General features: G+C 38.7%; 1 protein-coding gene across 2 annotated transcripts in view; it reads left to right on the plus strand.

Annotated features, from left to right (window-relative positions):
• CPA6 (carboxypeptidase A6) overlaps positions 1-23,533 on the plus strand; it is a 339,336-nt gene extending 315,803 nt beyond the window's left edge. For both annotated transcript variants that reach the window (XM_078072317.1, XM_078072318.1), the window contains 3 exons: positions 13,439-13,641; positions 17,179-17,263; positions 23,003-23,533. In XM_078072317.1, coding sequence (XP_077928443.1) covers positions 13,439-13,641; positions 17,179-17,263; positions 23,003-23,190 — 476 coding nt within the window. In that variant the 3' untranslated portion in view covers positions 23,191-23,533. The remainder of the gene's footprint in view (positions 1-13,438; positions 13,642-17,178; positions 17,264-23,002) is intronic.
• The last annotated feature ends 289 nt before the right edge of the window (positions 23,534-23,822 follow it).

Raw genomic sequence — 23,822 nt, forward strand, 5'->3', positions numbered from 1 at the left:
CAGATCAGATCAGCACACATGAACACTGAAAAAAGAGTCAAAGCAGGGGTGCCTGGGTGGTTCAGTCGGTTAAACATCTGCCTTCGGCTCAGGTCATGGTCTCAGGGTTCTCAGATAGAGCCCCACATCAGGCTCCCTGCTCAGTGGGGAGCCTGCTTCTCCCTCTCCCTCTGCTCCTACTCACTCTCTTTCTCTCTCAAATAAACAAACAACAAATAAAATCTTTAAAAAAAAAAATGTCAAAGCAGAACCTTAAGCCTGTGCATACCCTTTGGTCTAAGCATCCCATTTCAAAAACACATTAGAAGGAAAGAGAAAAAGACGCTGACCATAGTGTGATCTATAATAATAAAAGAACAATCCAAATGTCAAGCAACAGGGCAATGGTTAAATAGATTCATATTCATTTGATAAATTTTAGGAAGCCATAAAAATAGGTAAGAAGTTCATTTAAAAATAATAAAAAGCTGATAATATTGAGTCAAATTCAGGCTATATAATTTTTCACTGTGATTACAATTTTATAAAATATATGATGATTTTATATGTACATGTGACAGATGTGTGTATAACATACACATTTAGATACTAACATGGGGAAAAAACTGGGAATAATAGACTAAAATGCTAGAATTGGAGGACTAGTGGTTTTTCTTCTTTTAAATGTTTTCTAAACTTAATTTTAGAATTCCACTTTAAGGAACAAATTTGCCTTTAACAGTGTGTATTCTGTATTTATTTTTCCCAAGTAGCCTATAAGTAGTTAGCCAAATGACTAATCATGTGACATGATTTTTAAAAAGATCCATATTGAAATGAATCCCGGAGATAAACACTATTTAAACGTATGATCTTGTTGCCACTATGAGACATCAAGTTAGATCACCCTACTGCATCACAGAGGATTTAGCAAAACTCAATAGAGCCATGGGAGTCCCTCAGCAAGTATTTATGGAGCACCTAATATATGCAGGTACTCTGGATGCTACTTTGGAGCGTGTCTTCAAACTGAAGAAACAGTTTGTAACTTTCTTCTTCAAATGTATTTTTCTCTATCTATGTTTAAATGACACTTTAAGTAAAAACACATTTTCTGACCATCAAACTTGGACCTATTGATATTCTTAAAAGACAGAAAGAATACAAGTTTGAAGGATATGGGTAAACAGGCAATATTATACATTCCTGTTGAGAGTGTGAATGAGTTCAACTTCTGGGGAAGGGCATTTGGCAATGTTTACCAAAATTAAAAATACACATTTTTTCACTGAGTATTTCTCCTTTTAGGAATTTCCTGTTGCAATAGTCACATGTGTGGAATATAACATATGTACAGGGATATTCATTACAGCACTCTTTATAATAACAAGAGATTAGAAGCATCCTACATGTCCATCAACAAATGACTATTAAGTTAAGCTACAATTATACAGTGAAATAGACAGAAATAGCCAAAATTAGATAGCTATTTTATGTATAGAAATATCTCCAGGATTACACACACATACACACACACACACAGTTAAAGCAAGGTTTAAGATTAATATATATAAAGGATACTATTTGTATAAAAAAGATAATAAAACTGGCTTTTTGCTTATAAATGCATAGACCAACCCTGGAATAATACAAGGAGGTAGTAAAAGTGATTGCTTCTGGGGAAAAGAAATAGATGGCTAGACAGATGGAGGGAGCAATTTACATGGCAAAGCCATGTACATCCATTGGCCATTCTAAAAAATTAAAAGCAGTAAAAATAAGAAAACATTCTTTTCTTAAAAAACTAAAAATTTTAACCAAAATCTAGCCCCAGAATGCACTACCACCATTCAAAGCACTTCGTCTCCTTTCCTATTATTTAGCTTTTTTCTTTAGCTTAGTTATAATTTAGTAAAACATGAGGGAGTGGGACCAAAACAGACAGCTCATAAGCTTATAAGGAAATCGTACTTTTCTGCCACCATCCCTCATTGCCCTCAATCACCACTCCCACCAAGTGGGGTGGTGTGGGAAATGTCAAAAGAGTTCCCACTTAATCACAGATTGCCTAATCTAATAGACACCAAATGCACTGCCCTCTAGCCCTCTGGTCTCCCCATCACCTCTCCTGATACTCTCATAGAGGGGTTGACTGTGAAATAGATTGAGAGAAAACCTCAAGTCTTACAGTGGTTCAAACATCTTAAGGAAATTGTTATGTTGAGAGATAAACAGTGTACATCAGCAAAACTATTTTAGTATGACATATCTCATTAGAACACAGTACCTGTTTTCTTTTACTGGCACCTATTTGGAAGGAGGTCGTGGCATTCCATTCTAGCCTGTGTAATTCTGAAAGAGAGATTCCAGAGTAGCCTTCCAGCAAGTTCCACAACAAGAAAATAGCACTCATTCATCTCATTCACCTCCCCAGATTGGGAAGTTCCCTTGGCAACAATCACAGAGAAAGCAGTAATATGATACAAACCTATGGGTTCCCTTTTCATTTGTTCTCATTCTCAGGTGTAATTCTTATGCTCAGGTACATATTTGCACGTATTTTAAAGGTATACCAGAAACGTAGAGAACAACATTGTTGTTCAGGCTCTTGTGCAATCTCTTAGCTTTTATTATAACCTTAAATTATAATAAAACTGACCTTAAAATATAAAGCACAAATGGAATTTTGATGTGCTAGACTAAGAAGGACCTTGCTATAGGGCAGATTGATTCACTCAATGAGCATTTATTGAACCCCTGCTATGGGCAAAGCACAATGCCAGGCAGATATTCGGTTCTTGTTTTTTGGGAGCTAGCATCCAGTGAGAGAGACCGCATGTAAACAACCTGCTGTGATTGGAGGCCTGAGTGTCACATTAACAGAGGAGAGAGGAAAGCGAAATTCTGGCTGGAGTCAGAGTGGCAAAGTTGCAGACAAGTGGCTCGTCCCCCACATAACATATCCAGTTGCCACTCTGCCAATTACCAAAACTTGATGGCTTAAAACAACACAAATTTCTTTTCTTACAATTCTGGAGGCCAGATGTCCAAAATGGACCACACCAGGCACACCAGGAAGATGTGGCAAGACCACACTCCTTCAGGAAGCTTGAGGGGAGAATCCATTTCCTTGCCTTGCAGCTTCTAGGAGCCACCTGATTTCCTTACCTTGTGACCTCCTCTTCCACCTTCAAAGCCAGTGGCACAGCGGATTCCCTCTGTGACGCATCTTCTCTTTGCTTCTGTCACATAGCCTTCTCTTCTGTCTGTAACCAGCTTTCCCTCTCGTACAATGCTTCTGATTGCATTTAAGGCCTACCTGGATAATCCAGGATAATCTCCCCATTTCAGGATCTCAATCACATCCGCAAAGGCCCTTTTCCATATAAGGTAACAGTCACAGATCCCATAGATTAGGACCTGGCAATCTTTGGGGGCCATTATTCAGCCTACCACAAGGTGTTTAGAGGGAAGGCCCCTAATCCAGCCCCTTCCTTTATCCTGAAGGCTGTGGTGAGCCACTGGAAAGTTTCAAGCATAGAAATTACATAGTAAGATATGTATTTCAGTAAAATTAATTCAGGACTTCTGAGGATGTAGATGAAAGAAGAGCCTGAAGTCAGCGAACCCCTCCAGTAATTCAGGACAGTTTTGACAAGACAATGGTAGTTGGGTTGAATGTACTGGAGAGAAATTAAGACCGTGGCATCAACAGCTGTTTGCGGACTATTGGATACAGTAAATGATTTCTGATCTGGGCACTCAGGTACCATACACCACGATTTGTAATACAAGAGGAGAAGCAGATTTGGAAGGGGGTTGGAGGACTGTAGGCAGGGAGGTGACAATTGATGATGACAGCACACCTCCAGTCATTAATTCCAAGCACACCTCCCCATGCTAATTTGCCTCTCCTCTCCCCCATTACAAGAGTATATTAGAATAAATTAAGAGTGGGGCACCTGGGTGGCTCAGTCATTAGGCATCTGCCTTCGGCCCAGGTCATGATGCCAAGGTCCTGGGATTGAGCCCCACATCGGGCTCCCTGCTCGGTGGGAAGCCTGTTTCTCCCTCTCCCACTCCCCCTGCTTGTGTTCCCTCTCTCGCTGTGTCTCTCTCTGTCAAATAAATAAATAAAATCTTAAAAAAAAAAAAAAGAATAAATTACTTATCACAACTAAACTGATTTTTTAGTTCACTAATTTTGTAGCCTGTAACTAGCCACTGTGAGACAAGCCCCACAACTGATGGCAACATGTTGTCACACGTCACATGAGAACCACGGATTAGGGTCCTTAATCCACCCAGGACAAATGCCACCAGAGCAGTGACATGCCTGCCCCTGAGCTCATTGGTAGTATAGTTCGGACTGGAGCCCCGTCTTGTGATTTTCCCCTCCTTCTCCATTCCCTCTCTAAAGACCATCTTCTACCTCATTTTACCATCCAGAGGGACTAAGCTTCACAGAAGCAACAAAACCCTTATTTTTTTGTACTTTATTTTTTTAAAGTAAAATCGTATTTTTTCGAGTTCCATCCATCTCGAGTCCCACTGAGTCTCTGCCATTAGAGTCTCCCCCAGGGCTTCTAATTCTGCTCTCCCTCCCTCCTTTGTGTTCCTGTGCACAGTCTGCAATGCACACTTTATGATGGTTTTATATCCTACATTGTCTTGTCCTCTAATTTCCTTATATGTGCACATCCTGTCTCCTCTCTAGATTTATGAGGTCCTTGTAGAGTTTCCCATCTTAATACTCAAAAATTAAAGAGGTGATGTATGCTATGGAAGTAAATTGCTGAAGTGTTCAGAACAGAGATTTGTGTTTTATTGGACAAGACTAGAATCCCTTCGTTCTGCACTGCAGAGATCTGTTATATATTCTGCAGTTGTTCTGCACGTGAAGATGGGGAAAGAGAATTTCGTCTCAGCTTCAGAAACAATATATTGACTCCTGTAAACTAAGGAAAAACTAATAACCTTTGGATTCTCATGCTTCTAAAACCTAAAGAGTGATGGGTTTGATGCTTCTTGCTCCTTCCCCCTAGAAATGTTTTATCATTGTTTCCTGGATATTAAATCATTTTTTGGTGTTTTTTACTTGTTTCCTTGAAATGCTGTGTCCTGGTGCTTTAGCTTTCTGCTATCTTGATCTTTTTTAGTACATCAGATATTTTTTATCAGAATCTATGTAACTGAAGCTAGATCTGGACAGCACTTTTCAAATTGTGTATCCAGCACAGCTACTTAAAATCCCAAAGGGACTTACGGTTCAATAATATTTGTGAGCTGTTTCTTTGCATTTTAGTAAAGCCTGGATAGTGCCCCCAAAAGGTTATAAATAAAATTAGATTGTTTTAGTGGTTTTCTTTCCACCTGACTTAATTTATTTCCATTTTAGAGGTCTTGCTATTCAGGATTCTGGTTTTATTTTTTAAAGACAGTGTTACTATAAGAGATGAGTAAGGCAAAAATTCACACAGAAACACTGGCATAAAGAATTTTGAATGTGATATTCCATTCTGCTGCTGAATCAATACTTAATCTGTAGTAAATAACATTGGCAGAATGCCAATCCATAAAATAAACCATAAAGCGCTATAGAATATTCCAGTGTTTAATGTGCTTCTCAAGCAAACAGCATTAAATCGAGGTGTGGCCCTTCTTAATATTATACAGTTTAGCTCCCATATAATTATTAAATAAAATGGTTTATTTTTTATGCACTCACTATCGGTCAAACATTGTGCAAGGCCCAGTTGAGTAGGGAAATGGGTAAGCATAAATTTTAACACACTATACTAAGTTTTATGACACATGCAGATAAAGAAGGGTGTTATAGGCACCTAACCCAGCTTAGGAACATTGAAGAAGATGCCAAGAGGAAGTGGTAAGTGCATTAAGCACTGAAGGACAAATAAAATCAGACTGTGAAGAAAAGAGATGCTTCAGAAGAAGGGAACAGCGTGTACCATCATAAGGGTAAGGGAGTATAGAACCTTGGGAAAATGACCAATATTTTATTAGGAATAAATGTACAAGGTTTAAGGCAGACTGATAGAAGGTAAAAATTTTAAGCAGGTCAACCAGAAACAAATCATGAAGGAACTTATCCCATAAGCATCTGGTAGAGGAAGGGAGCAAGACTCTCTGAATTCCAAGGAAGGAGAGAACTATGTAACTTTCAAACTATTACAAAAACATGAAGAGTACATGAAATTATCTAGTCAGTGACAAGATACTAATCACAGGCCTATCTGTACAGCAATAGGGTAAAAATCACCAACATTTTAAGACAGGAAAAACACACAAGATAAACTATAATATCTACCACTACCAAATTCAAACATTTTGATCACACTACCTCTTTGCCTTTAAGTGGTAGTAAGATTTCGGAAGTTTATCTGGAAGGCCACCACTGAAGGATTTTAAGCAGCAAATCAGATTTCTGTTTTTAGAATAAATAAGATCAGACTTAGTTGTATTACAAGGACATTGAGAAGGCTGAATTCAAGGTAGGCCAGACTGAAGGCAAGGAACTGTTCTCATAATTTAGGGGAATAATGACTAGAGCCTGAACTTTGTCAGTGGACGTGATCATAGAGAGATTTAGCAGATACAATCAACAGAATTTGCTCTCCAACTGGATGGAGGGATAAAACAGAAGAAAACTTCTAGGATTGTTCCACCTAAGTTCTAACGTAGGCCACTAGATGAATGAGGGAAACGTAGGTTAAGAAACATAGCAAAAGATCAGGGGCGCCTGGGTGGCTCAGTTGGTTAAGCGACTGCCTTCGGTTCAGGTCATGATCCTGGAGTCCCTGGATCGAGTCCCGCATCGGGCTCCCTGCTCGGCAGGGAGTCTGCTTCTCCCTCTGACCCTCCCCCCTCTCATGTGCTCTCTCTCATTCTCTCTCAAATAAATAAATAAAATCTTTAAAAAAAAAAAAAAAAAGAAACATAGCAAAAGATCAATTTGGTGGGTAAAAAAGAAAAAGATGATTTCATCTAGGGACATCTTGAGCTTTCAGAGCCCGAGACAAATAGATGGAGATGTCCTGAATGTTATTTTATACATGAGTTTGAAGCTTGAGATAGAGATTCAGGAGTCATGGGCTTGCACTAGATCCCATCTGGCTTGCCTACTCGCGGGAATATTGTTCCAGCTTCTGCCTAGCCGGCCAGACACTAGCAGAAGCCAGTTCTGACACTTTCCATCTACTTTGCCGGCACCATTCACCCTGTCACAGCATTCCCCTGCAGACCTGCTCCACCCAACCCAACCACCCCAGGAGGCACCCCTCTAAAGCAGCTCCCGCTCTACCACACCCAGCAGGCAGACTTGGTGGGGACCAGCATCCCCCCAAACCCACTACTGCCCCACCCACGCCAGGCAGACAGCCCCAGCCAGGGCCAGCACCCCTCCAAAGTGACTCCTACCCTGGGGTGGTAGGGAGCCAGCCCTGTCTACCAGCATGCCTGTAACAGCTGTGGCCAAGTCTGTCGGCCAGCTCTGCAGGGAGCTAAGCCCACACACCAGCAAGCCCACAGCAGCTACAGGTGAGCAGCTCAGCCAGTTAGTTTCACCAGGGGAAAGCCCTGCCCACCAGTCACAACAGGAGGGGACATGCAGGCCACAACAAAGACACCAGGAGTGCTTGCTCCTGGTGACCAGGGAGGGTAGCACTATGGCACCTCACAGGATGCCTTTCATATAAGGCCACCACTTTCAAGACCAGGAGACATAGCTAACACACCTAATACATAGAAAAAACACAGACAAAATGAGGCAAAGGAGTGTGTTCAAAGAAAAACAAGACAAAAACCTCAGAAAAGAACTAATCAACCTAATCAAAGTAATGGTTATAAAGGCCCTCACCGGATGTGAGAGAAGAGTGGGTGAACTATTTGAGAACTTCAATAAAGAAAAACAAAATATATAAAAGAACCAATCAGAGCTAAGGATTACAATGACTGAAATGAAAAATACATGAGAGGGAATCAAAGCAATTAGAGGATACAAAAGAATGAATCAACAATCTAGAAGACAGGATAGAAGAAGCACCAAGCTGTACAGCAAAAGTTTTTTTTTTTATTTTTTTTTTAAAGATTTTATTTTTATTTATTTGACAGAGAGAGAGAACACAAGGGAGGGAACACAAGCAGGGGGATTGGGAGAGGGAGAAGCAGGCTTCCCGCTGAACAGAGAGCCCGATGCGGGGCTCGATCCCAGGACCCTGGGATTATGACCTGAGCCAAAGGAAGACGCTTAATGACTGAGCCACCCAGGTGCCCCCAAAAGTTTTTTTTTAATGAGGAGGGAAAGGTCTAAGATGGCAGCATAGGAAGACCCTGAACTCACCTCCTCTGCTGGACACTGATTTTGTGCCTGCATATAGAATAATTCAATTGAAGAAAAACTGAGGGCTGACTCAACAGCGTCTGCCCCACAAAGGAGAGACAGAGACATGGTAATGGCAGGACCCCCAGCCCCAGCGCTATGAACTTCAGCAGAGAGGGATATCACTGATGGGTCCCGCCTGCGGATTCACCTAGCTGGAGCAGAGAAAAAAAATAGTTCAAAGGGCAACAAGACATAGTGAAGGAAACCCATCTTCTAACCCTAGGACATCAGTCAAACAATGAAGGAACTACTTAAATCCTTTCTGACGTCAGAGGTGCTGTCTAGTGCCATTGTTTACATTTCCTCTCCACCTAGATGGTACAGATGGGAGCAAGATCTTGGTGCTCTAGCTAGCCGCCACCACAGCAAGCCCTAGTCCACACCACCTCCAGTCATCCCCCCAAGGTGGCTCCCATAGTCACACCCACCCCAGCTGTAACCATCCCACTGGGGCAGCCCTGGCCCAGACCACCCCACAGGGCAACCCCAATGTGGAAAGCCTTGGGACACCCCGGGCCATGCCCCACCAGCTCTAGCCATCCTGCCAGGGCCCCCACGTGTGGAACATCCAGGACACCCCAAACCAAGCCTGCTCCAGCTGTCCTGCCTACAGTGCCCAGCACTCACAGGTGACACAGAGGATGCTCCCACACACGGCTACACCTTCAAGGCCGGGAGAGGTGGCTGTTTTGCCTAATTCATAGAAACAACCACAGAAATTCAAATAAAGTGAGACAGAGGAACGTGCTCCAAATGAAAGAACAAGACAAAACTTCAGAGAATGAACTAAATGAAAGAGAGATAAGCAATTTACCCAATTAGGAGATCAAAGTAATGGTCATAAAGATGTTCACCAGATTTAAGAGTGGATGAACTCAGGGAGAACTTCAATAAAAAGATAAAAAATATAAAAAATAACCAGAATTGAAGAACACAATAACTGAAATGAAAAATATGCTAGAGGGAATCAACAGTGGTTAAGAGGATACAAAAGAATATATCAGCGATCTGGAAGACAGGGTAATGGAAAGCACTCAAGCTGAACAGCAAAAAGTAAGAATTTTAAAAATGAGGATAGGTTAAAGGACCTCTAGGACAACATCAAGCATTGTAACATTTGCATTATAGGAATCCCAGAAGGATAAGAGAGAGAGAAAGAGGCAGAAAACTCATTTAAAGAAACAGTATCTGGAAACTTCCCTAGCCTGGGAAAGGAAACAGACACCCAGGTCCAGGAAACACAGAGAAACCCAAACAAGATGAACCCAAGCAGGTTAACCCCAAGACACATAATAACTAAAATGTCAAAAATTAAAATTAGAATCTTAAGACCGAAATAGAAAAGCAACTACTTATATACAAGGAAAGCCCCATAAGACTATCAGCTTATTTTTCAGCAGAAACTTTGCAGGCCAGAAGAGAGTAGCAGGATATATTCAAAGCGTTCAAAGGAAAGAAACCTACAACCAAGAATACTCTTAGCAAGGTTATCGTTCAGAACTGAAGGAGCTATAGTTTCCCAGACAAAAGTTAAAGGAGTTCATCAGCATTAAGCCGGCCTTATAAGAAATGTGAAAGGACTTAAAGCAGAAAAGACCATAACTAGATGTAAGAAAATTATTAAAAGAAAAAACTTTACTAGTAAAAACAATATATAGTAAAGGTAGCAAATCAATCACTTATAAAGCTATTATGCAGGTTAAAAGACAAAAGTAGTAAAATCAGTTATATCTTAAAAAATTAGTGACGGGATTCAAGAAATAGAAGATGTAAAATATGATGTCATATACATAAAACATAGATGGGGAGGAGTAAACATGTAGTGCTTTTAGAATGTGTTCAAACTCAAAACCATCAACTTAACACAGACTGCTATATACTTGGGATGTTATATATGAACCTCATGGTGGCCACAAACCAAAAACCTGTAAGAGATACACAAAAAGAAAAAAATCCAAGCACAAGACTAAAGAAAGTGACTAATCACGAGGGAAGAGTAGAAGAGAAGAAGAAAGGGACAGAGAAGAACTACAAAAACAACAGAAAACAATTAACAAAATGGTAATAAGAATATGTCTATCAATAATTACTTTAAGTGTAAATGGTCTAAATGCTCCAATCAAAGGACATAATGTAACTGAATGGTTTAAAAAAAAAAAAAAAGACCCATCTATATGCTGCCTACAAGAGACTCACTTCAGACCTCAAGATACATGCAGACTGAAAGTTAAAAGGTGGAAAAAGATACCATGCAAATGGAAGCCAGAAAAAAAATCTGGGGTAGCAATACTTACATCAGACAAAATAGACCTTAACACAAAGGCTGTAACAACAGACAAAGAAGGATCAAGGGATCACTCCAACAAGATGATATAACACTTATAATTATCTATACACCCAACATAGAAGCAACCTGATTGTATACAAAGCAAATGTTAACAGACATAAAGGGAGAAATTGACAGTAATAGCATAGAGTAGGGGAGTTTAACACCCCACTTATATCAATCAATAGATCATCCTGACAGAAAATAAATAAGGAACAGTCACTTTGAGTTACACATTAGACCATGTGGACTTAACAGATACATACAGAACATTCCATCCAAAAACAGCAGAATACACATTCTTTTCAAATGCACCTGGAACATTAAGATAATAGCCACTATGGAAAAAGAGTATGGAGGCTCCCCCAAAAATTAAAATTAGAAATACCATATGATCCAGCAATTCCACATCCAGATATTTACCCAAAGAAAACAGAAATGCTAATTCAAAAAGATATATGCACCCCTATATTTATTGTAGCTAGAAAGTGGGTGTGGGGGATAGGCAAAATAGGTCAAGGAAATTAAGAGATCCAAAGTTCCAGTTATGAAATAAATAAGTCACCAGGATGTAACAGACAGCATAGGGAATACAGTAGGTAATATTGTAATAACTTTGTATGGTGATCAATGGTAACTACACTTATCATGGTGAGCTTTTCCTAATGTATGTAATTATGGATTCACTATGTTGTACACCTGAAACTAATATAATATTGTATGTATAACTACACTTCAATTTAAACAATTAATTTTAAAACATATAAATAAAAATGTAAGAATAATAAGTAAATATATATATATAAATATACTTTGGAAATACTACTCTAGTGTTGCTAATAAAAAGTCAAATGTGAATCTAATCCTTGTTCCTTATAGATGACCTGCTTCTTTCTCTCTGGAATTGTTTCCTTTTCTTAAATTTCACCCTACTGTGTCAAAGCGTTGACATATTTCCCCTTTATCTCTCTTGTTTTGTACTCAATAAGTTCATTCAATCTTTCCTTAATTGTAGAAAAATTTCAATGAGCAGTTCTTCAAATATTTAACTTTTATTTCTTTCTGTTAATCAGATGTTGACAATTACTCTATTTTTCATACCTCCTTTTTTTTCATTTTTTCATATGTTTCAAAACATATTCCATCTCATTAATTCACTCATCAACTGTATTCTTTCAACCCATGAATTAAGTTTTTATTTCTATTATATCTGACTGGTACTTTTTTATAACTTCTTGTCCCTGTTTAATGTTTCCAATGCCCTTCTATATGCCCTTGAGAATGTTTATCAGGATTATTGTAAATCCTTCCTTTTTTCTCTGGCTCATTAGTTCTGCTCCCTCTGGAATTAGTTGTTCAGTCTGTGATCTCTCTGGTGCTTTACATCGGTGATCTTCAAATGTCTCTTTATTTATCCTATTCCTTTCAGAGTATCAGCTATCATTTTTATATTATATTCTGAGTTCCTTCCTTATCCCACTTACTTCTAAGGCACTTCTAAGTCCAGAATTAAACTCAAAGGAGGAAACCACAATTGCTGTAAATTTCCCATCTTAACTCACCTATAACACAAACTAGATTTAATGTCCTCAAGCTTTAGTCTGATTTGACTTGGTTATCTTTTCATATTAGTGGAATTAGACTATGTCACAGAATCACCAAACATCTTCCATTTGCTTATGGAAAGACACAGTTTTCTAGGGCTGTCAGGAGGCCTAATAATGGCGGATGGCAAATAACTGTAGAAAATGTAATTAATTATCAATGGAAAAATGTCTTGGAACCTTAATACTTTGTGATTGTTACAGTGAATGTTATTTTCCTTCCTCCCCTTCATAGACCTATAGGATACAAAGCTTTTAATTCAAAAATTATTAAAATTAAGTTTTGAGGATTTCTTAACTGAATTCTTACTGACCCCCAAGAAAACTAGAGAAGTCTCTTGGGTTTTACAAAACCGGTTTAGATATTGCTTATCTAAAAATATAATAGAAATTTTTTTGGCATCTTTTGTGGAATTATTTCTGCCTTGCCTTCATGTTCTTGATGTATCAATATTTGTATCTTCCCAGACACCTGTGCAGATGTCTAGCCTTTTCTTTTGATCTGACATTCACTTTTTAACAAATATTTGTTGAACACTTGACATACTATTGTTCTAGTTGCCAGGTGCCCAGCAAGAAAGACACAGTCCCTGCTTTCACAGAGCATTAGAGTTTAACAAAGAATCCAGATTGAATATAGTTTATACTAGAGCAGGGAGTTTCTTCTGTGTTGTTTTTCCTTGTATACCAGGCACCTAGAACAGTGTAAATATTGGGTGAATGTTAAGCAGGTAAATACTGGACACTAATTACAAATGTGTTAAATGTTATGTTGGAAAAATGCAGGCATCATGGAGTATAGGAGCCTTACCCAATCTGGGGGATCATAGAGAATTAGGTCTCCCACTGGTAAAGCCATCCCTTTCCCAGTGGTTTATGCAGGCTCATTTAAACAATCAGCACCTATTTCCTATTTCCTGTTCAGGCCACCCTCCTATTGTGCATGGAGGCTTGAACCACCTTGGATTTTTCAGTATTGATTTCTGTAAATGAGAAGTGAGATGAATTGCTTAATAATACCATATGTTTATAGAAACAAAAGAAAATAGCAGTTTAACAATGCTGGTTTGTGTTTCTTGCTTCTTGCCTATCCACTCCGTCACCCCCATTTTCTTTTTTATCTTGCAGATGAAGGAGCTTCTATGCACCCTTGTGATGATGCATACTGTGGACCTTTCCCAGAATCTGAGCCAGAGGTGAAAGCTGTAGCCACTTTCCTCCGAAGACACAGGAAGCACATTAGAGCTTACCTCTCCTTTCATGCATATGCTCAGATGCTGCTGTATCCCTATTCTTACAAATATGCAACAATCCCCAACTTTAGCTGTGTGGTAAGTTTAGACCTTGTACATGCGTGTCAGGCTTTATGCTTCTTTTGTAAAGCTAAAAGGGCTCTGAGTGGTAATGATAATAGCAAACACATATTGTGTTTATTCTAATAAGCATTTTTTACCTACTAACTTATTTATTTTCCATAATCATATGAGGTAGGTAACTATTATTTTCCCCATTTTACAGATGAGGAAACTGAAACCTAGGGAAATTAAGTAATCAGATGCAGAACACACAGCTACTAAGGGCCATAGCCAGGATCGAGCCCCAAATCTAGCTCCAGCCTTGTCACTTTTAACTGCTATGCTATGCTGCTTCTCAAACGCAACCATCTCAAACCAATTTACATTCTTACCACGGGTTACACAGAAAGCTGTCAGGAAGAATTTGATTAGTATTACAGCTTCGGTCACATATGTAAGGCTATAATTAATTTTATTGGGTAAATAATTGTTCATAAACTATGGCCTGACTCTCATTAATTAAAAGCAAGTTTTAATTTATAAGCGCTATTTGCTTAATGGTACTAAGTCTCTGGGCATGTATCTGACAAGTTGGTGCTAAGAATGAACAGCCCTTCAGGCATAAGATTCCTTGGCAGTGAAAAAGCAGTTTCTTTCTTCCTCATCTCAGAAACCCAACAAGCTATCCACTGTAGGGCAAAATTCCTCGTAAAGTGAGTCTGATTCAGAGCCTCTAGCATCTGAAGGTCTATAAAATTCAAAAACAGGTCAAACTAATACATAGTGTTAGAAATGAGGAAGAGGAAGAGAACAGTGACTGGGAGGAGGTATGGGAAGGAGAGCTTTTGGGTTTTGCTGTTGATGTTCTATTCCTTGGCCTGGATGCTGGTTACACGAGCGTGTGTAATTTGTGATCACTCACTGAGCTATAAACTGAAAATGTGTATATTCTTCTGTATGTATGTTATACTTGAATTAAAAGCTTTGATAAAAGAGAAGATCCCCTTTCTTCCTATATCTTGAACTCTAAATCCTTTACCAGTTGGTTGGAGTTGCAGGAATTCCTGACCTAGATGTCCAGGACCTGGAAGGAATGGAGAACATGAGGAGGTCAGAAGAAGGCCTGAGGGAAGGCTTCTATTCTGTCCAAAAGAGGAACTTTGTTCTTGGCATTCCAAGCAAGAATTCTGAGCAAATTCTCTTGAGAGATTTTGTAAAGGTGGTAGTTCTATTTAAGAGTGCAATTCTTCAGCTACTGTGTGAGTCAAATAGGCTAGTTGTTGTTGTTATTGTTGTTAACCTGGCACCTTAACCACCCTGTATCACACAATGCTTCTCTAGGCAAATATTCAGCCCTTTCTAAATTGATATTAAAACTATTACATAAGTTAAGCCTATTTTCATTTTGTCTTGGATTGGAGGATGTGGTATAAAGAGTAGATCAGTGATTTACAATCAAGGATAACTTTGCCTCCCAGAGACACTGAACAATGTTGAAGACATTTTGATTATCACAAAAAGGCTGGAGGATGCTATTGGCAACTAGTGGATAGAGGCCAAGGATGCTGCTAAACATCCTACAATGTACAGGACAGCCTCCCACACAAGGAAGTATTCAGTCCAGACTGTCAATAGTACCACTGTTGAGAAATCCTGTTACCAGGTTACACATAAGCTAAGTCACGGATGCCAAGATGAAAATTTTCAGAAACTAGGTAGAGTCTGAATGTTAACCAGAAACCATTCAATTCTAATAAATTATTCAAAAAGCATTCCATCAATGTGTAGGAGTCTGTGTTTCTGCTAACATTTTTAGGTCATTCATTAACTTGCTTTAAATAAAAAATATATTCCTTACTTAGTTGAGGTTCAATAAGGGAGGCCTGGGTCCTTTTGGACAATTGAAAAGAGGAAGCAATAAAGAAAGGAGGAATTGCTTAAATTCTTTCAAATAGGTGTCCAGCTACACCACCCTGGAAAATAATTCCTAGAAAATTTTATGAAGTTTTCACTTTTTTGTGGAATGATCATATCCAAGCCTCTTATCAACATCCACCTGCACCTGAGTGACGAAGTACCATGGGCCCAAAAGGCTAAAACTGTGCGTATGTTTTCTGTAAATAGGCCAAGTGGTTGTATTTTTTTTCCTTAAGAGATTTTTGGGGGTAGTTGAGTCATCTGAAATAATGAGGAACAAGATTCTCCTCACCGGCAGAACACAGTAATCTTCTAAATGTAGAAATATCTGCCCTTGCCATGGAATATTGCTGAAACCATTGGAGAAGATGTTAAAATCTCAGAACATTCTCCATAAAGGTATCTTATTATGGTGTTTACATTCCTTTTCTGTTGGCTCCTAAGAGGAGAATGTCATCATCAGTGAGATCAGTAATAAATTGTCTGCCAGGTTCTGGAGCCTGGTCCCTTAATATCCACAAAGAGTGGCATTTGTTGCAAATGCTGCTTTATGCATCCCTGAGGTGAATGAGGACAGCAAGCTGAAGCTGGGTCCAACACACAGCACCATGTTGCCCAGAGAACTTCAACCGATATAATAAATTATTCATAGGCAAATCGAAACGGGAGAGTTGGATACTGGTTTCACCGTACTTCTTTTCCTCTCACTGGTCATACAATACTTCTTGAACTCCTTATTGAAACTAATGCTGTTATACCATTGAAAATGTTTTGAAGTGTAGTCAGTATCATTTTAGTTCATGTTAGAATATTTACCTTTTAGTATTTTTATTGTGTTATCATTTTCCCCGATCTTTGGCATTGATAGGTAGAGTTCCGCCTCAAAATTTCTCCATCTTAGCAGTACCTGAGCTCTGTCAGAGGCGTATGTAACTCTAGAAGTCATGGAGCATTCTGCAATTGTATTCCCATTGCCATAGGGATAAATGAATAGCATAAGAGAAGTCACTCTTCCTGAACTAAAGGGTTTCTTAATTGATCCAAATGTGTTTTAAATACCTTGTACATAGCCACTGAAGTATGTACTTAAGGATCAATAAGATTATCTTGATACTCTCGCAGAGCTATGCTTATTCAACATTCATGCAAGAAATATTGACTGAGCATCTGTTATACTCGGGCACATTGCTAAATAATGCATATGTGGCTATGAAGAAGGCTGGCATGGGCTCTGCCCTATCAAGCATTTTGTAATTTATAGGAACAAGTGTCTCTGAGTGAAAGTGAAGAGAACAGAACACTAAATCAGCATCAGAAGATATGTGTATTAACTCAACCTGTCCTTGCTTTGTAACCCCAGCCTGCCCGTTTAACCTTGCTGAGCCTTTCTTTTCTTGTCTGTAAAATGGAAATAGTACTGATCGCTGGCTTGGTGTAAAGATCAATCAAAGGAAATAATGTGTTCTAAAACATATTATAAACTGCAGCATTTGACAAGGAATATTATTACCATTATTATTAAATATAACTATTACCTAATGTGCCCAACTTTGCTCCCAAATTGAAGACTGCTAAGGCTCAAACAACATGCCAGTGTTTCTAAATGTTTCAATGCACTGATGTAAAGTGATATCAGCTCTCCCTTTTCCCTCACAGGAATCTGCAGCTTATAAAGCTGTGAATGCCCTTCGGTCAGTATATGGGGTACAATATAGATATGGACCTGCCTCCAGCACATTGTGTAAGTTTCCTGTGTATTTTGTGTTAGAATCATCTCTTGAACCAAGATCCTGTAAAATGACTTCCCTTTAAAAAAACAAGAAGTGTGTTCCCCCTTAATGAGAAATTTTTGACAACCAAATTAGCCAAGGAAGACAGAGGGAGTTTATATTTGATTAGTTTTACACTGCTTGACATAAATCACTGTACCAATTGAAATAAATTCTAAACAGAGAATATTCTAAGCATGTAGTAATGACTACAAAGTTGAAATGAGATCTTATGACAGTAGAAAGTACCCAAATGGGCTCCTTGAGCAATTGTAACTACTGTAAGGGTAGAAATGGGCCTTGAGAATATAATGAAATAATGTCTCAGCCCTAAAAGACCTTTCCTTTTATTCCTTTCCTACCATTCTTGTTATGAAATGCATTTCTTACATAACACCTGCAGCTGAATTTCCCCTTAAAAGGTGATTAAAATATTTTTTTTTGCTTTCTTAAATAAATTTATTATTTGAATTTTAGGTGGTTAACATACAGTGCAATATTGGTTTCTGGAGTAGAATTCAGTGATTCATCACTTACATACAACACCCGGTGCTCATCATAACAAGTGCCCTCCTTAATACCCATCACCCATCTAGCCCATCCCCCACCCACCTCCCTCCATCAACTCTGTTTGTTCTCTCGTTAAAAGTCTCCTATGGCTTGTTTCCCTCTCTCCTTTTTTTCTTTTTACCCTTCCCATATGTTCATCTGCTTTCTTTCTTAAATTCCACACATGAGTGAGATCATATGGTATTTATCTTTCTCTGACTGACTTATTTCACTTAGCATAATACCCTCTAGCTCCATTCACATCATTGCAAATAGCAAGATTTCATTTTTTTGATGGCTGAGTAATATTCCATTGTATATATGTACGACTTCTTCTTTATCCATTCATCAGTTGATGGACAGTTGGGCTCTCTCCATAGTTTGGCTATTGTTGATAATGCTGCTATAAACATCGGGGTGCATGTATTCCTTCAAGTCTGTATTTTTATATCTTTTGGGTAAATACCCAGTGGTATAACTGCTAGCTCATGGGTGTCATGGATGTCTTCTTTGGAAAAATGTCTATTCGTGTCTTCTGGCCGTTTCTTAACTGGACTATTTGTTTTTCGGGTGTTAAGTTGGTAAGTTCTTTGTAGATTTTGGATACTAACCCTTCATCAGATAGGTAATTTGCAAATATCTTCTCCCATTCTGTAAGCTGCCTTTTAGTTTTGTTGACTCTTTCCTTCACTGTGCGGAAGCTTCTTATCTTGATGAAGTCCCAATAGTTCATTTTTGCTTTTGTTTTCCTTGCCTGTGGTGACATGTCTAGTAAGAAATTGCTACAGACGAGGTCAAGGAGATTTCTGTCTATGTTCTCCTCTAGGATGTTGTTGATTTCCTGTCTCACATTTAGGTCTTTCATCCATTTTGAATTTATTTTTGTGTATGCTGTAAGAGAGTAGTCCAGTTTCATTGTTCTGCATGTTGCTGTCTGGTTTTCCCAATACCATTTGTGAAGAGACTGTCTTTTTTCCATTGGATATTCTTTCCTGCTTTGCCAAAGATTAGTTGACCATATAATTGTGGGTCCATTTCTGGGTTCTCTATTCTGTTGCATTGATCTATGTGTCTGTTTTTGTGACAGTGCCATACTGTCTTGATGACTACAGCTTTTTAACATAGCTTGAAATCTGGAATCGTGATGCCTCCAGTTTTGTTTTTCTTTTTCAGAATTGCTTTGGCTATTCGGGGTCTTCTGTGGTTCCATATAAATTTGAGGATTGTTTGTTCTAGCTCTGTGAAAAATGCTGGTGGTATTTTGATAGGGATTGCATTAAATGTGTGGATTGCTTTGGGTAGTATAGACATTTTGACAATGTTTGTTCTTCCAATCTAAGAGCATGGAATGTTTTTCCATTTTTTTGTGTGTGTCCTCCTCAATTTCTTTCAGAAGTGTTCTATAGTTTTCAGAGTACACATCTTTTACTTCTTTACTTAGATTTATTCTTAGGTATCTTATTGTTTTTGGTGCAATTGCAAATGGGATCAATTTCTTGATTTCTTTTTCTGCTGCTTTGTTATTGGTATGTAGAAATGCAGCGGATTTCTGAACATTGATTTTATATCCTGCGACTTTGCTGAATTCATGTATGAATTCTAGCAATTTTTGGTGGAGTCTTTAAGGTTTTCTACATAGAATATTAGGTCATCTGCAAAGAGTGAAAGTTTGACTTCTTCCTTGCCAGTTTGGATGCGTTTTATTTCTTTTTGTTGTCTCATTGCTGAGGCTAAGACTTCCAGTACTATGTTAAATAGTAATGGTAAGAGTGGACATCCCTGTCTTGTTCCTGACCGTAGGGGAAAGGCTCTCAGTTTCTCCCCATTGAGGGTGATATTAGCTGTGGGTCTTTCATACATGGCCTTTGTGATGTTGAGGTATGTCCCACCTATCCCTACTTCATTTTTTATCAGGAAAGGATGCTGTATTTTGTCAAATGCTTTTTCTGCATATATTGACAAGATCATATGGTTTTTATCCTTTCTTTTATTAATACGGTGTATCATATTGATTGATTGACTTGCAAGTATTGAACAACCCCTGCGGCCCAGGAATAAATCCCACTTGATCATGGTGAATAATTCTCTTAATGTACTGTTGAATTCGATTTGCTAATATTTTATTGAAATAAAGAGCAACTGGGTACATGGAAAGAACTTGAACAAAGACTCTGAAGACATGGATTCTAGTCCTAATTCTGCCACTAATCGGGATATAATCCTGGCCAAGATATTAATCCTGGACTTCAGTTTCCACAACTGTTAAGTGAGGAATTGGACTAGGTCATCTCTCATGGCCTCTCAAACTCTAAAATTTTTAAACTATATGACTTGGAAAATCTAGCAAGAAATCATATATATCTGAATGTCTATGTATGCACACACACACACACACACACACACACAGGTTGTATGTATATGTATAGATAGTGACATCCAATTTTGCTTTTGGTGAGGTACCAAATTTCTCCTTGATTTCTTTAACCTACCAATTATTATATTCCTAACCACTCACTTTCTTCAGCCTTCAAAGAAAAGTTTGGTTTGCCAATTAACATTGCTTATCAAATAAGTTTATCCTAATAATGAGTATCTTAAGTATCAGAAGTGTTTTCAAAGTCTATGATTATTGTTCTCATGCTGACCTTTTTAGAACTGTTTTTCAGGGGGCACCTGGGTGGCTCAGTCAGTTAAGCGTCTGCCTTCAGCTCAGGTCATGATCCCAGGGTCCTGGGCTCAAGCCCCACATCAGGCTCCCTGTTCAGCAAGGAGACTGCTTCTCCCTCTCCATCTCCCTCTGCCCATTCCCCTGCTTGTGCTCCCTCTCTCTCTTTTTCAAATAAATAAATAAAATCTTTAAAAAAAAAACAAAAACAAAAAAACATTTTTAAAAAAAAGAACTGTTTCTCAGTAACGGCACGTTGAAAAAGGAAATACAGTATTTTTTTAAAATCATACTACTAATTATTACCAATATAATATATATTAAACATTAATTTTTAAAAATCTTACAGTTTACCTTTTCAGCTTGATATCAAGCCACAGTCATAGTATTATATTTACCAAGAACAACCTGTTACCATAGAAATGAGGCTGTCACATCACCATGACGTAACTGTTGGCACATATTGACTCTGACTTTGGCTTCTATGACTACTATTTGTAATTCCAGTGTACTCTAACCCAGAGGGACAATGAAGCCACAGCCTACCTTCTGTCCTTAACCAAAGCAAGGGGAGCCTGAGAAACAGTAGAGTGTTTTAACTGTCATCTTAACATAATTTATCTCTAACTTGTCCTGACAAAAATAGGAATAAAAAGGATATTATTTGAGCAGATGAACATGCTCTGAAAATTTTTTAATAACAATAGTGTTAGGTCAGTCTGGATCATATTAATTTCAAGAAAAAAGTTTGTAAAGATTCTTCTTTTATTTTTTTAAGATTTTATTTACTTGAGTGAGAGAGAGAGCGCACAGAGGGAGAGGGACAAGCAGACTCCCGACATGGGGCTTGATCCCAGGATCCTGAGCTCATGACCTGAGCCGAAGGCAGCTGCTTAACCAACTGAGCCACCCAGGCGCCCCTATAAAGATTCTTCTATAAAAGATTTATTTATAATTATTAAGACCCTGTTATGCTAAAAACTACATACTAGGCACTTTGGGATGTAAAGATGCAAAATAATAAGGGCTTAAGTATCCTAGCACATTATTTTGTTTAATTTCCACAACAACACTATGCAGTAGGTATTATCAATCCCTTTTTCTAAAGGGAAGATTGAGGCCCAGACAAGTCACAGTAGGTGGTAGGATCTAACACAGCCCAGACCCTTAGTCTGCCTCTAGTGCCTGTACTTTCAAACTGTGCTGAAAAGCTGGAGCATGTGAGGTCACAGGAGCCAAAAAGAGAGAATTGCCAATGAATTATCAGCTACACTAAATGCTGTTGAGAGGTTGAAAGTGGGATCTGCAGGGGGAAAAACAAAGCAAGAAAGAAAATTAGGCCTGCTGTCATTGGTGACCTTCAAGAACAAAGTTTTCATAGACAGGTAGAGGCAAGAACCAGACTGAAAGTGGTTAAGGATATAGAGCAACATATATAGATTCTCTTTGTGTTCTAAAGCAAAGGGACAAAGAAAAAAAGGATGGCATATAGCATGAGAAGGAAGTACCATATGAAATTGGTGCTTGAACATTTTGGTCAATGCAGATGCAAGAGAAGGTGATTTAATTAATGAAACTAGGTCCTGGAGAAGGGACCCTCTCACTACCAGGGAAGACCATGATGAATGGAATCAAAAGATGACACCTGTTAAAAACAACAACAACAACAACAACAACAACGAGCAAGAGTTCCTTCTCTGAGCCGGAAGGAAGTCAGCCAGGGGTCTGTAATGTCAGTAGAGGAGGCGGTGGGATGATGGGATGATTACCTTTTATGGGCACAGGGACAATGGTAAGTGAGGGGCAGGCCTACAAGAGCCTGAGAAAGGTTCAGTAAGTGAAGGTCTAGAAAACTGAGCCTAGAGCAGCATTGAGAACAGAGAAGGACATCAGTGACTAGTGTGATTTTACAGCAAAGACTTTCCCCAGCTCCCTCTCAAGGAGTAAGAGCAGAGAAACTGAGCCAGGGATTAGTTTGTTTATGGGTGACTGAAGTGAGGGTAGAGATAAATGTTATTGGAATTGAGGTTGAGAAATTTTGAGGTCATCACACTGAAAAAGCATTACTACCTAGACTAGATCCTCAAAGATGATGGCAGGGAGGACTTTTAAGTTCCATGAGCCTAATGCCAAGGAACTACTGTTAAATCATTCTTGTTGAAACAGTGTTTAATTAGAAGGACTTAGGATAGCCTAGTAAGCAAGTACTATATACAAACTTTGAAAATTATGGGCGCCTGGGTGGCTCAGTTGGTTAGGCGACTGCCTTCGGCTCAGGTCATGATCCTGGAGTCCCTGGATCGAGTCCCGCATCGGGCTCCCTGCTCGGCGGGGAGCCTGCTTCTCCCTCTGACCCTCCCCCCTCTCATGTGCTCTCTCTCTCTCATTCTCTCTGTCTCAAATAAATAAATAAAAAAAATCTTTAAAAAAAAAAAAAAAGAAAGAAAATTATGCAGACTCTTCAGTGAGGCTTTTTTTTTTTTTTTTTAACTTTTAGATGTGAGCTCTGGTAGCTCAATGGATTGGGCCTACAAAAATGGAATACCCTATACATTTGCTTTTGAACTTCGTGACACTGGACATTTTGGATTTTTACTTCCAGAGATGCTCATCAAACCAACCTGTACAGAGACCATGCTGGCTGTGAAGAATATCACAATGCACCTACTAAAGAAGTGTCCCTGAGGCCCAAGGGTCAGGTCAACCACCAGACAGAGAGCTGATTCTGTGCAAGAGCTACTTGGCAGTGGGTGGAAATTGTTTTTAAAAAGAAGGGCAACTTCTTAGAATGAACATATCTGTGGACTTTAAAAGGACCTACTTATGCAATTCAAGTTTCTGTGGCAATACAAAATTGGTTAAAAAAAATCTGAGCATAGCCTAGTTTGTTGTAAGAGAAAGCATCCATTTTATATCCCTTTAGAGTCCTATTTGATTAAGGGGAAGTGGGGATATTTTCAAACCCTATCGTCTCAAGAAATGTACAAATTAAAGATTTCACTGCAATAAATCTCCTTTTCTCAATTAAGATCTAGGCTAGTAATGTTTAATCACTTGGTTTTCATTTGAAATGGAAACTTTTGAAATGGAGAGAACTATATTTCTTAATAAATATACAACTTATCAAGACCTCAGATTCTTCACATCTTCATCCCCTGGCGTTAGTGCATCATACACCTATAAAAATATAGCAAGCTGGAACAGTCATGTTTAGACTCTGAGAATACCATTTACAAAAACGGAAGTAAACGTTGAGGTGCCAGACACAGCATTAAGAGCTTTACACTAATAATCTTATTTATTGCTCAAATACTATA

Source organism: Halichoerus grypus, chromosome 5 (genome assembly GCF_964656455.1).
Source record: "Halichoerus grypus chromosome 5, mHalGry1.hap1.1, whole genome shotgun sequence".
Lineage (NCBI taxonomy): Eukaryota > Metazoa > Chordata > Mammalia > Carnivora > Phocidae > Halichoerus > Halichoerus grypus.